Source organism: Vipera ursinii (assembly GCF_947247035.1).
Source record: "Vipera ursinii genome assembly, chromosome: 1".
NCBI lineage: Eukaryota > Metazoa > Chordata > Lepidosauria > Squamata > Viperidae > Vipera > Vipera ursinii.
In genome coordinates this window covers 348,767,468-348,782,413 of record NC_139512.1, presented here as the reverse complement: position 1 = coordinate 348,782,413, position 14,946 = coordinate 348,767,468, and the positions used below count along the sequence as shown (strand labels likewise).

Sequence of the window (14,946 nt, the reverse complement as noted above, 5' to 3'; positions counted from 1 at the left end):
GCAGTCCTGCACACGCGCGCACTCCCTAGCTGCTAAGGAGCAGCCGGGGAGTGCGTGCGTGTGCAGGACTGCCCTGCCGGCTCCCGCCAGATGCCAGACGCTGATTTTCCGGCGTATAAGACGACTGGGCGTATAGGACGACCCCCCAACTTTTGAAGTGATTTTCATGGGTTAAAAAGTTGTCTTATACGCCGGAAAATACGGTAATAAACTTACACTCCAAAAGGAAGGAAGAAGAGAAGGGAAGGAGAAAGTTGAAGTGTACTTCAAAACATTTTGAAGGCACTAGGGCAGGACTTTTCAACCTTTTCACCCATTGTACCACTTTTAGGATATGGCAACATCCGAGTACCACTAGTTGCCTAGCAAGGTGTCAAAAACTTGATGCCCCCCCCCAAAAGGAAAAAAGTGATGCAGTACAGGTAGTCCTCAACTTACAGCAGTTCGCTTAGTGACTGTTTGAAGTTACAATGGCACTGAAAAAAGTGCCCCCCAAGCCACAGCCGAGCAAGACACCTGCCTGTCCGCCTGGCGGCGCTCTTCCTCCTGTCCGAGGTTTTCATTGTTGTGAGCATTTCTGTTGAGGATTGGCAGCAGGGGTGGGGTGGGGGTGCTTGGTTTTTATTCCCCCAGTCTGCTGGGTGGTTGCAGCAGGTTTTGGTCACTTCACATGACCCTGGCACACTGTGACCGTCATAAATATGAATCAGTTGCCAAGCATCTGAATGTAAATCACAAGACCCTGGAGATGCTGCAACATTCCAGCTGGTTGGCACTTCTTCTGGGCTTAGCAGAAGCACCAGGATCAGTGCTGAGCTCCAGCTGGAGCCTGGTGCTGATCCTGGCGCTTCTGCTGAGCCCTGACAGCCCTGCAGCTCCAGCCGTCTCTCGCTCAGGCTTGTGTGGTGCTGCCACCAGTTCAACTCATTCCCCTCCCCTGTTACCACTTTTCTAGGATGGTCGCGTACCACCTGCCAGGTGCCAATGTACCACAGGTGGTACCCGTACCACTGGTTGAAAAGCCCTGCACTAGGGTATCCATCACCAAGTAGTTAGATAATCTATGCCACAGTTGGGACAAATAACTAGTAGAATCCCAGTATTTTAGAGTATGACACCCATAACGTATATACTATTAGAAGAGACTTTTTGTAGCTCAGAGTTGAACTGTGAAGTTCTTGGTGCTCTTGGAAGTTGGTTGTTTGCTTGCAGAATTTTCCTGACCCAACTAGGTACGTTCATCACTGCAAGCAAGTGTGGGGTTTGCTGCCATACACACTTGCATTGATGAGGTTACTTAGGTAGAGAAGATAAAGATTATGTACAAGTAGTCCTCAACTTACGGCAATTGAGCCCAACATTTCTGTTGCTAAGTGAGACATTTGTTAGGTGAGTTTTGTCCTAGTTTACGATCTTTACGATACGATACGATAATCTTTATTGTCATTGTCCGCAGTGCTTTTTTTGTAAAAGAAAAAGGTGCCGGAACTCACATATGTCATACAACCCACCTTGCCTACCCTACAAGGTTCCATCCAAAAAGGGTGCCGGAACTCCGTTCTGAGCGTTCCATGAGAAAAAAAGCCCTGATTTTCCCATACAGAACAACGAAATTTCTTGCCACAGTTGTTCAGTGAATCACTGCAGCTGTTAAGTTAGTTACACAATTGTTAACAAGTTGATCTATGCTTGCTAGAAGGTCCCCAAGGTGACATGGCAACCATCATAAATACGAGTCGGTTGACAAGCATCTGAGTTTTGATCACATGACCACGGGGATGCTGCAATGGTCGCAAGTGTGAAACATGGCCGTAAGTCATTTTTTTTTCAGCGCCCTTGTAACTTTGAACGGTCACCAAATGAACTGTTGCAAATTGAGGACCACCTGCACTGTACTGCTTTTGGCCACCCTGCTTCCTTACTATCTTTGTGTTCCCCCTTTTTTTAATCAGTGAGACTAGAGACTGAACCCAGGTCTTCCTGGCTACAATTTAGTGCTCTGCTCTGAGCAAAGTATCCAAGGCAACTGAGGCTTACTTTGGGATTCCCAGGCTCTCTGGAGTAAGCTGTGTAGACCTCTTGGAGAATCCCTTTCTGGTGCATCTCTGCCATTTCTTCTCGATAGAGGTGGTCCAGGTTGGAGTGCCGGCAGCCAAACAGCAGGATCAGACCCCTTCCTTGGATCCCTATAAACCAGAAGGCCAAAATCGATTGGGCTTCTTATGCAGCTCAAGGCAGTGTTTGCAGTGACTAAACTAGAGAGAAGGAGTCCATTGTCCCAATCAGCAGAATGAATGGGGGCAGGGGGGAGACCCTAAATGCAGCAACATTATCACATTTTGAAAGAAGAGAAATAACTCACAGTGTCATCTAAAAGGCGCAAAGCCATGTTGCAAAACCACAATTCAATGATATAACTGCAGCTCTGAATGGGACACACAAACACGAGTCTCGTGAAGGAAACATAAAACCTGCCTCAGACTAACTTGGGGTTTACCTTTAGGCCTAGCTTAACATGTTCGCTTTGCAAGATCTACTTCACAGAATTGAGCAGACGTTCCAAAAGTGTAAGGCTTGTATTCCACGACCCCCAAATAAGAAATTAGAAAGTCTAATTTCTAATTAGAGCCGTGGCGGCACAGTGGTTAGAATGCAGTCTTGTAGGCTAAGTCACTGCTCACTGCCAGGAGTTCGATCTTGACCAGCTCAAGGTTGACTCAGCCTGCTATCCTTCCGAGGTTGGTAAAATGAGGGCCCAGATTGTTGGGGGCAATATGATGACTCTGTAAACCGCTCAGAGAGGGCTGTAAAGCACTATAAAGTGGTACTGCATATAAACCTAAATGCTATTGCTAGTGCTAATTGTTACATAATGCCAACCCCCAATCACTGCCCATTTCAGTTACATGTGGATTTGTCCAACCAGATTGCTCAGAAAGTAGCAAAGCCCTCACCTTTATTTTCTAAGTCAAAAAGTCGTTGTTGCCAGAAGCTTCTAAAAGGAGCAATTCCTGTGCCGGGACCAATCAGGATACAGGGTTTCCTTGGATCCTTTGGCAGTCGAAATCCAGCAGCACTAGAGAAGACAAATAAATATCTTACTCCTAGAGAAGCATGAAGTGCCAATGCCTCTTCCCAGATTATTTTGCAACACGTCACGTATCTTAATTTCTTTAGCTTTCAAACAGATCTAAGTAGTTGTCACTTAGTGAGCACAACTGGGACTGGCAATTCCATTCGTAAACATTGTGGTCGCTAAGCAGAATTTTTTTTAAAAAAATTCCATTTATATCCCGCCCTTCTCCGAAGACTCAGGGCGGCTTACAAGCTTAGCAGTAGCCTTCATTCTATGTATATGCCTGCTTATTAGGGCTTTCACACACACCCCAAGCGGCATTATTACAAAGTCAGCTTAATTGCCCCCAACAAACTGGGTCCTCATTTTACCTACCTCGGAAGGATGGAAGGCTGAGTCAACCTTGAGCCTGGTGGGATGTTTATGTTTATGTTTATGTTTTATTTAATTTATATACCGCCCTTCTCCCTGGGGACTCAGGGCGGTTCACAGGGCATATAAATAAAAATACAATACTATACAAAAGTTAAAACAAAGATTAAATCAGTGCCCAATTAAAAACAATAATACAATCTAAAAAGACAATTTAAAACCCAACTCCCCCATCAGGCCAGACCGGCCAATTCAAACAAATGGGTCTTCAGACCACGACGGAAAGTTCGGAGGTCCGATGCCGTCCGGAGCTCCACCGGCAGTTGGTTCCACAAAGCCGGGGCACCCACAGAGAAGGCTCTCCCCCTGGGGGCCGCCAGTCGGCATTCCCTGACCGGAGGCACCCTGAGGAGGCCCTCTCTGTGGGAACGCACAGGGCGGAGGGGAGTTGAAGCCGGCAGCAGGTGGTCCCCGAGGTACCCCGGACCCATGCCATGTAGGGACTTAAAGATCATAACTAAGACCTTGAACCTCACCCGGAAGACAACTGGTAACCAATGCAGCTCGCGGAGCAAAGGTGTAACATGGGAGTACCGGGAAACTCCCAAGACAACTCTCGCGGCCGCATTCTGTACCAGTTGGAGCCTCCGAGTGGTCTTCAAGGGAAGCCCCATGTAGAGAGCATTACAGTAGTCAAGGCGAGAGGTCACGAGCGCATGAGTGACCGTGCACAGGGCATCCCGGTCCAGATAGGGCCGCAACTGGCGCACCAGGCGAACCTGGGCAAAAGCCCCCCTAGTCACGGCCACTACATGATCTTCTAGGGTAAGCCGTGAATCTAGGAGGACTCCCAAGTTGCGAGCCCTATCCACGGGGGGTAAGAGCTCACCCCCCATAGAAAGAGGTGGAACATTTTGAATGTCCCGGGATGCCGGAATGCACAGCCACTCAGTCTTGTCAGGGTTGAGCTGAAGTCTGTTCCTCCCCATCCAGACCCGAACCGCCTCCAGGCAACGGGACATCACAGCGAGGGCATCACTGGGGTGGTTTGGGGTCGAAAAGAAAAGTTGGGTATCATCGGCATATTGATGATACCCAACTCCAAAACCACGAATGATCTCACCCAGCGGTTTCATGTAGATGTTGAACAGGAGAGGCGAGAGAACCGACCCCTGAGGAACTCCACAAGCGAGAGACCTCGGGGTCGATCTCTGCCCCCCTGCCAACACCGACTGCGAACGTCCCAGGAGATAGGAGGAGAACCACCGAAGAACCGTGCCTCCCACTCCCAATCCCCTGAGACGCCGCAGCAAGATACCATGGTCGATGGTATCGAAAGCCGCCGAGAGGTCTAATAGGACTAGGACAGAGGAATATCCCCTGTCCCGAGCCCTCCAGAGATCATTCACCAGAGCGACCAATGCCGTCTCCGTGCTGTACCCGGGCCTGAAACCCGATTGGTAGGGGTCCAGATAATCCGCTTCATCCAGGACCAGAGGGAGCTGATGCGCCACCACACTCTCAACAACCTTCGCAAGAAAGCGAAGGTTGGAGACCGGACGAAAGTTGTTCAATACAGCTGGGTCCAAGGCAGGCTTCTTGAGGAGAGGTCTCACCACCGCCTCCTTCAAGACGGTGGGGAAATAACCCTCACTCAAAGAAGCAGATATAACCGCCAGGAGCCAGCCTCGTGTCCTCTCCCTAGCTGCATAAACCAGCCAGGAAGGGCACGGGTCCAACAAACATGTGGAGGAGCTCAGCCTCCCCATAATCCTGTCCACTTCATCAGGGGTCACAGAATCAAACTCTTCCCAGATAACATTGACAAGACCGTCCGTGAACCTGCACTAATTGCAGGCAGCTGGTGTTACTTAAGAAGGCATTAGCCCACTGCTCCACCAAGGCTCTGCAGTTATATCATTAAAATTGCATGGCCACCATGGACTTATGACACTTCCTCTTTGCAAAACATCATGTGATTGATTTGCAATTTTATTTCCATGTTCCCCATTAATTCTGTATGTCACAAGGAACTTAGGAAGCATGCAAATGCAATCATGTGACCATGGTACAATGTGACAGTTGGAAATGTGAGGAGGTGATAAAGCTGATTCTTTACAACTTCATTTTTTTTACAACTTCAAATGGATGCTAAATGAGGCAGTTGATAAGTGAAGATTACCTGTAAATGGAAATAGATGCTACCTATATGCCAATTGGAAATGTTTACGCCTCGTTGATCTGCTTTTATTTTTCTTTTCCTTGTCACTTAAGAGAAAAGGCTAAGATGCAGCCCATCCCCTTATCTTAATTTCGATTTGCAGGTCTTTGAACAGCACAGAAATTAGTTCCTATGCTTTACAGAAATTAATTCATATGCTTTTTGGAAATTAGTCCATATGCTTTGCAGAAATTAATTCACATGCTTTTCAGAAATTAGTCCATAGGCTTTACACCCCTAACAGAATCAACCTATATTTCATAAGATGCCATTTAGGTATTTTTCAGTTTGAGAACTCAAGTTTTTGTTACCAGCTACTTTTCATCTGCAACTTTACCTGCGAATAAAACAGGGCACTCTCTTTTTCAGGTCCATCGTGTTCAACCAAGTACTGCAAACCCCATGGTGCACTGGACCTTTTCCATCTGAGAAGAAAGGGGGAGAAAAAAGACCACACATATGATATTTTTGTGAAGTATTTTGAGAAGGTTTAACTGAAATCCCAAGAAAGGTTATAGGAGAGTAGACAGACTTTGCTATATGGTGATTTTAGCAGGCCCTACTCAGAGGATAAGAAGAGTATTAATGCTTTTGAACTTTCCCTTTGGAGAAGACTCCCAAGAATTCTGTCTACAAGTAGTCCTCAACTTACATCAATTCATTTAGTGCACATTCAAAGTTGCAGTGGGACTAAAAATAGTGACTTATGACCATTTTCCACACAACCATTTTAGCATCCCCATAGTCATGTAATCCAAATTTAGACGCTTGGCAACTCATATTTATCATGGTTGCAGTCTCCCAGGGTCATGTGATCACCTTTTGCGACCTTCTTACAAGCAAAGTCAATGAGGAAGATTCACTTAACAACCAGGTTACTACCTTAATAGCTGTGGTGACTCACCTAACAACTGTGGCAAGAAAGGTCGTAAAACGGGGCAAAATTCAACAGTTGTCTCGCATAGCAACAAAAATTTTGGGCTCAGTTGTGGTTGTAAATTGAGGGCCACCTGTAGTTACCGTATTTTCTGGCGTATAAGATGACTTTTTAACCCATGAAAATCACCTCAAAAGTTGGGGGGGGTCGTCTTATACGCCCAGTCGTCTTATACGCCGGAAAATACGGTACTCTTCTTTCTTGGAGATGATAAAAAGTTGCAGGAACTTTTTATCATCTCCAAGAAAGGATGATTCCTAGCACAGCTGGAAAGAGGATATAATCTTGGGATATTACTATTTGTTGAGCTGTTCAAAAGCACATTTTTAATTTTTTTTATTCTGCTTTATTATTTTTAAATAACTCAAGGTGATGAACATAGTTAATACTCCTTCCTCCTCTTATTTTTATCCATAATATCAACTCTGGGAGGTGAGCTGGGTGGAGAAAAAAAAATGACTGGCCCAAGGTTACCCAGCCGGTTTTCATGCCTAACATGGGACTAGAACTCTCAGCCTCCTAATTCCTAGCCTGGTGCTTTAACCACCCTAGACCAAACCAGCTCTCACATTTAATGAAGGATCAGTGCAAACACAGGGCCAATGGAGTTTCAGAACAGAAAGCCCACTTACTTCTAGATCTATAGGTCACCACTGACACAGTCAAATGTAGTTCCTGGGGCTCCCAATCCTGCGAAGAACTGATTGAGTAATATCTGGGCTTGAGTAAAGGCAGCTGAGAGAGTAAAAAGGCAGTTGAGATCCTGATGGATGGGAATTCCTCCAGGACTTCCAAGATGGTAGGGCTGTTGTAAAATTTCCACTTGTTGTATTCCTCCAAATTCTACAGTGAAAAGCAAACATATAGACTACTCAGGTACCTGGTGTTTATTCATTGATTTATATTTATATCTCCTCCGAAATGGAGGTGCAGCTTGTTGTAGAAATAATGGCATCCTGTAAAATTGGATAACATAAATATAAAACAGGAAAAGAGCATAGAAATAACTACAATAGGCATAAATTTGACTCAAAGCCAGAGATGAAAATGTGCTATCCTAAACAAAGTTATTATGTTACCGATCCCTAATCAGTTCGCTGGGGTTGCACTATTGTATCTATATTAAAGCCCCTCTTGAGTTGAGCTTGAATCCACATGACTATACAGACATGTCAATGCAGCTTTTTTAGTAGCAGGACAAAAGTGATCTGCTATTGGAATGTTTTCAACTTCCCAGTATGGTCTACTCTACAGCCATGAAATCTCCTGATGGTCTCCCGCCCAAGCACTAATAGAATAACAGAGTTGGAAGGGACATTGGAGGTCTTCTATCTTGCCCAACCCCTGCTCAAGCAAAAAATTGTCATCCAATCTCTTTTTAAAAACCTTCAGTGTTGGAACACCCACAGCTTCTGGAGGAAAGTCATTCTACTGATTATTAATTGTTCTCACTGTCAGGAAATTTCTCCTTAGTTTTAGGTGGCTTCTCTCCTTGATTGGTTTCCATCCATTGCTTCTTGTCTTGCCTTCAGGCGCTTTGGAGAGTAGCATGACTTCCTCTTCTTTGTGGCAGCCCCTGAGATATTGGAACACTGCTATCATGTCCCCCCTCGTCCTTCTCTTTATTAAACTAGACATACCCAATTCCAGCAACCGTTCCTTATATGTTTTAACCTTCAGCTCTCTATTCATCTTTGTTGCTCTTCTCTGTACTCTTTCTAGAATCTCAACATCTTTTTTATATCATGGTGACCAAAACTGGATGCAATATTTCAAGTGTGGTCTTACCAAGGCGTTGAAAACTGGTATTGTGTAGTGGGTCCTGCATACATAACAACTGGTATTAGCACTGAGTCCAACCTTGCCTAACTTTTGGAGATCAACCATGGTTGACCACGTGCTAGCAGACGAAACAGAGACATGCTCTACAAGTAATTTTTTTTTCTCCCTGCCCGTAATTGATGCCAAACTCACATGACACAAGAGAATCAGCCTTTCCTTCTCATTTTCATCTTTTGCCAGCTGGGAAAAAGATCTTAGCAACTGCTGGGAAGGAGGAGAGGTTACATCAAGGAAATGCATCAAAGCTTGTGCCAGTGTACACGCTGGAAACTTTTTGTAAGGAGTCCAGTAGTCACCTGGAATGAAAGCGGAAATGGGTGACAATATATTCTGAGGGTCAGGAGAAGAAATCAGCTGGGGAGAGACTTCATCTAAGTCTAAAATAAATATCTCTCACCAGTTGCCTTCCAAAATAGTCTTTCCTGTTGACCTGAACTGCTAACTGAAGTCAATCTCATCCCTGCAAGGGGACGCCTCATCTCCAGAGCTTTTGAGTCATTCTGCCCAATTTGTAATGAATGGCTTGCTCATTTTGGAGTGTGAAAGTAGTAAAACAGGAGCGTTAAAACTCTCAGTTGACTTAACATGCCTATTTTACTCAGGGGAAAAATAGCTAGCAAAAAATGCCACACCCCAAATTGAACAAAAAAAGTAAAGGTAAAGGTTCCCCCGCACATGCGTGCTAGTCGTTTCCGACTCTAGGGCCCGGTGCTCATCTCTGTTTCAAAGCCGAAGAGCCAGCGCTTGTCCGAGGACGTCTCCGTGGTCATGTGGCCGGCATGACTAGACGCCAAAGGCGCACGGAACGCTCTTACCTTCCCACCGTAGTGGTCCCTATTTTTCTACTTGCATTTTTTACGTGCTTTCGAACTGCTAGGTTGGCAGAAGCTGGGACGAGTAACAGGCGCTCACTCTGCTACACGGCACTCGGGATTCGACCCGCCAAACTGCCGACCTTCTGATCGACAAGCTCAGCATCCTAACCCACTGAGCCACCGCGTCCCTAAATTGAACAAAGGAAGCCCCAAATTCCACATACACACACCCTTTCTGAAAAAGCTATCCCTTCACCATGAGGTCCCTTTGGAAGGTGAAAGGCTAAAATGCTGCCTAAAGGTAAAGGTTCCCCCGCACATGCGTGCTAGTCGTTTCCGACTCTAGGGGCCGGTGCTCATCTCCGTTTCAAAGCCGAAGAGCCAGCGCTTGTCCGAGGATGCCTCCGTGGTCATGTGGCCGGCATGACTAGACGCCAAAGGCGCACGGAACGCTGTTACCTTCCCACCGTAGTGGCCCCTATTTTTCTACTTGCATTTTTACGTGCTTTCGAACTGCTAGGTTGGCAGAAGCTGGGACGAGTAACAGGCGCTCACTCTGTTACGCGGCACTCGGGATTTGACCCGCCAAACTGCCGACCTTCAGATCGACAAGCTCAGCGTCCTAACCCACTGAGCCACCGCGTCCCTTAGCAAAATGCTGCCTACTCTTGCCCAAAAGGAGAAGAGCTGAATGCTAAGATAACAAGGGTTTCCTTTTCTTTTCCTTGTTCACTCCAAATTCATCTGGATATGCATTGTCCCTTTCATGAGCCAAAATGCATCTTTATTTATAAAGATATCCACTCGTATCCCAGAGCAAAAAAAAAAAAAAGTTGGAAAGAGGCCTCCAGACTTACGATCACAGCAAGCTTCCAGTCTAATGATTTCATTGAATGGAGGAGCATCTGCAACATGGGATATGATGCCATCGACCAAAGCTTTTTGGTTTTCAGGGAAGATCCCAAGATGATCTCCTGGGAGATAGTTGATTTCCTGATTGGTTTCACAGGAAAGTTTAATTAGCATGGTAACACGGCTGAAAAGGAAAGGGAAACACAAACCCGTTTTAGGTCAACCGTCACAGGATTTCCTTATTAAAACCACAGACAGGATACTTCTCAAACTTCATGTGGGAAGCGTTAGAGTTGTTTGACACCATTTATGGGAAACCTTTTGAACCTTAATGCATGTCATTATATTTTTAGTTGAGGGGAGCCATAAGGATTAATCTTATTTTAACTGGGGCTTTATTTATGCAGGGACAAATATATATTTTTTAAAAAATTTGTTTTTAACTTTTGTATCTTGCTTTTTAATCACCCTGTAAACCGCCCTGAGTCCTTCGGGAAAGGGCGGTATATAAATGTAATAAAATAAAATAAAATAAATAAGCCATAAGCCTCCATAAGCTAACAAAATATACAGCGAGGATTTTAAATCCCAAAGATGCTTTTTCCAAAAGGCAACTGGACGTTCTTGTTTTTTTCCCCTTTGAAAAGTGTTTTATTTCTCATCCAGGAAGCTTTTTCAGTTCTTCGATGAAAAATGAAACATTTTTCAAAGGAAAAAAATCCAAGAAAGTCCAGTTGCCTTTTTGAAAAAGCACCTTTGGGACCACCATGACTTGGATGATTGAGAAACTCTTTAAACAAGGATTTTAACCTCCTATACATTTAAAATGTAATTGACTCATGCCAAGAGATTGAAAAATGTTAATACCTTTTCCAGCAAGAAAAGAGAAGATTAAGAATGATTTTTTTTTCTTCTTAGCCCATATTTATTGCCACATACAACTCTTGACAGGTCTTTTAAAGACTGAATTTAGCTTTTGACCCTTAAAAAGAAGTGTCTCTCTTCCTTATATTGAGCTAACAAATATATTTAGCTATTTATTGGAAAAACGTAATTATTTTATTGATTTAAACTATATGCTTGCATATATAATCACATGGAAAAGTTTAGGCAGTTCTGATCAAAATGCATATCTAAGTACACAACGGCTAATGCAAACTCTGCATGGTATAGAGTTAAAAATAACATCTTTCTGCAAATTTGAAGGCATACTTATGGGCAGTCAGATGTTTAATGGGTTCAAAATAAAAAAACAGGAAGCATGAGAGAATACCTGGACTGTGAACTTTGAAGATTCTGCCGAAATTTGAGGATCAGTGGAACTACATTTTTCCCATGAATATCACCAAGTGCTACAGAGAAAACAGAAACAAACGTCTTTTGCCACAGCTAAAAAAAATTTGGACCATTCCCAGGGCTTTTTTTGTAAAAGAAAAAGGTGCCGGAACTCACACATGTCATACAACCCACCTTGCCTACGCTACGAGGTTCCATCCAAAAAAGGTGCCGGAACTCCGTTCTGAGCGTTCTACGAGAAAAAAGGCCCTGACCTTTCCACATAAGACCTCAAAACCATCCCAAGACGGTTCAGTGCAATTCCCCTCAAGATGCTGGAGCAGCTGTGGGAAAGATGCAGCTGTTTTTGAGGTGTTCTCAGTAACCTGCGTACCTGATTGCACTCCTATCACATGTGGGTAAATTGTAACTCAAGAATTGCAATTGAGCCTGGCATTTGGGTTGTAAGTTGTTGCAGTTATAAGTTGAGTCATTAAATGACTGGGCTTGATTTTGCAACCATTTTTACAACTATTGTTAAGCCAGTCACTGCAGTCATTAAGCAGATCATGTAGTCTGAATCCAACTTACCTAATGGACGTTTTTGGCTGGAAAATGGCAAAAAACATTGCAAATTAATTGCATTCACATGACCATGGGACCTGCAACCAGTCATAAATGTGAGCTAGTTGCCCAGTGCCCCAAATGCAATTATATGGCTCTAGGACATGTGTGTGTGTGTGTGTGTGTGTGTGTGTGTGTGTGTGTGAGAGAGAGAGAGAGAGAGAGAGAGAGAGAGAGAGAGAGAGAGAGAGAGAGAGAGAGAGGTTGTGTATGAATGTGGTAGTCGTAATTTTGAGGACAGATCATAGCCTACTTTTTTCAAGTCTTTAAACAACTTTAAGTTACAGGTTGTAATTCAAGGGCTACCTGATTGCCTTTTGAAGTGAATGTCTGCACAACCAAAATCTGTATTTTGTGGTTGTTGTGTCGTTGTTAATACATACAAGTTGACTAATGGAAGAGAAGCAAATGTCAATTTTAGTTTATTAACAATTTATCTATAATTCTTCTGCTATAAGAGAATAGAACTAGAAAATGTGATTAGGCAGTTATGATTTCAAGGGTATAATTGAAATAATTATATGAGGACGGGCACAAAATGGGGAATATACTTTGTTATGAGCTTGGAATAAAACATGAAATTTGAAACATAGAATTGGCACCTTTTAATGATGGAACAAATTCAACATAGTATGTATGGAACAAGGAGAATCTGAAACCACTGCTTTTTTCCCCTTTTTATTCGTTAGAACAGAAATGCCAGTAGCTACACAGCTATTCATTTGCTAATGTACAAATAAAATAATGCAAAATAATATAAAAATATATATGATTTTTTTAAAAAAATTAAAAATATAGATATTTATTTTAAATCTTCCCTTTGTCCACTTTTATGTAAGTTGTGTTGTAGACAGGATTCAGCATTAATTTTTATTGCTTTGTTTCAAGTTGCCATTCTTCCCAAAGGTAGAATAACTCAAGACAAATTTTGTCTTAAATTTGGAACAAACCCCTAAAAATAGGATATTTTGTTCAAGTTCAGAACATATCCCTTTTGATATTTTAAAATCGAAAGGGATATGTTCTGAACTTGAACAAAATATCCTATTTTTAGGAGTTTGTTCCAAATTTAAGACAAGATTTGTCTTGAGTTATTCTACCTTAAGACAAATTTTGTCTTAAATTTGGAACAAACCCCTAAAAATAGGATATTTTGTTCAAGTTCAGAACATATCCCTTTTGATATTTTAAAATATTACCCTAATAACTACTAGGATATATTTCATGAATTAAACCCTGTTTTCCAAGCTTGGCAATTTTAAGAAGTGTGGAATTCAACAGCCAGAATTCCCCAGCCAGCATAAAGCCAATGTATCTTAAAGTCTCCAGGATTGAAAAATATTGATGGAAAAGAATCAGAGTGATGATAATATCATTCAGTTAAAAATAAAGACATTTGAGTATCAGAGAAAACATACCTTTCTCTAAAGCCAATGGCTGAGAGTCATATACAATCCTAAAATCCTTGGGGTTCCAGGTTTCTTTACATGTATATTCTTTTGGTAACAGGATCCTGTGCTTTCCACGGATATCAAAAGCTTCACAGGCAGTCTTTTCAAATATATATAAAAAGAATAGATGAAAGTTATCGAGGACTCTATGTAAATCATCTTGGGCCTTTGGGCTAGTCATCCTGAACCTTCCAGTTGGGGGTTGAAAGTAAATGACATTGATTTCAGTCAAGTGGCTTGTTTAAAAAACGCATTTTCAATTCACAGCAGAGCAACTGCGAGGAAGATCACGCAAACAATACAGCTTTCTCACTTCTCGGGAGGCCTACACTAATATGTGCATGGAGAAGGAAAGTGAGACTGTTCAATGTAATTACCATCCGTTATGCACAGAAGTGACATGATTTGCTTCTTTAGGAAGCAAAGCTGGATTAGAAGATTAGCCCCATTGTTTCTTAGAACAATTTAACGGATAACTAGGGACACCGTTGGGAGTGAGAGGAGAAAGACCAAGAATACTGCCTGTTAATTCAATGGCATGGCTAATCAGCAATGTGGTGTGAACACAGACTCTACACAGGCTTCTGCAAGAAGATACAGGAAGTAAAACAGCAATATACTTGTATAGCAATACTGTATATACAAGTAGTTTTTGTTAAATGACTGCCTTATTTAGGAAGGTGATGAAAAAGTAATTTTAAGACCGATCTTTGCATTTACAACTTTCACAGCTTGTAAAGTCAGTGAAAGCTGAAGAAGTCCCTAAATCCCGTTGTGGGTTTGTTTAGCAACCTCTTTGCTTAACTGGAATTGCCAGTCCCAATTGTGGTTGCTAAATGAGAACTATCTGTATTCTACCTTCCTATAGAAGTTAAATACATTCATTTTTGCTGTTCTGTGTTTATCTCATTTAGATTCTTCCTTTCTAGGCTCTCTTGCCCGGGATAAATAATGTTTTGGGGCTGGGTCAAACCTTATACCTCTCTTTTCTCCCAGGAAATTAAGCTAAAGCAGTGTTTTTCAAATTTGGCGACTTTTAGATGCGTGAATTTCAACTCCCAGAATTCCTCATCCTGGCTGTGAAATTCTGGGAGTTGCAGTCCACACATCTTAAAGTTGCCAAGTTTGAAAGACACTGAGCTAAAGCACTGAATTCTGCTATCCTCTGCAGAGACATTGCAAACTCCAAACTCACTGTGCATCAAGATTATTATAGTTACCTGAAATGTAAGAATGGCCCAGTTCCGAAAAGCTTCTTCTTGCCCATTGAGTTCATCGCCTTCACCCATTGGACTGATTGGAAATGCCCCCAACTGTGCAAGTTTTTGGTGCACAAGACGGGCAAAGGCACAGAATTCTGGATACATGCTTGAACCCAAGCCAAAAACTGCATACCTGTTTCAAGAGAAAAGCTGCATTAATGCTGTTTTTTTTAATATATACTGTATATACACAACCATGGACAAATATGTGTGTTGGAA

At 42.8% G+C, this 14,946-nt stretch overlaps 1 protein-coding gene across 1 annotated transcript in view; it reads right to left on the bottom strand.

Annotated features, from left to right (window-relative positions):
- The window catches only part of NOS2 (nitric oxide synthase 2), a gene marked incomplete at its 5' end in the record, with an annotated part of 46,532 nt that overhangs the window by 3,650 nt on the left and 27,936 nt on the right, over positions 1–14,946 (bottom strand). Inside the window, 9 exons of the mRNA XM_083379681.1 lie at positions 2,038–2,186; positions 2,955–3,076; positions 6,007–6,094; positions 7,239–7,449; positions 8,581–8,744; positions 10,121–10,299; positions 11,389–11,467; positions 13,433–13,565; positions 14,686–14,860. Of these exons, the coding sequence (XP_083235807.1) occupies positions 2,038–2,186; positions 2,955–3,076; positions 6,007–6,094; positions 7,239–7,449; positions 8,581–8,744; positions 10,121–10,299; positions 11,389–11,467; positions 13,433–13,565; positions 14,686–14,860 (1,300 nt within the window). The remainder of the gene's footprint in view (positions 1–2,037; positions 2,187–2,954; positions 3,077–6,006; positions 6,095–7,238; positions 7,450–8,580; positions 8,745–10,120; positions 10,300–11,388; positions 11,468–13,432; positions 13,566–14,685; positions 14,861–14,946) is intronic.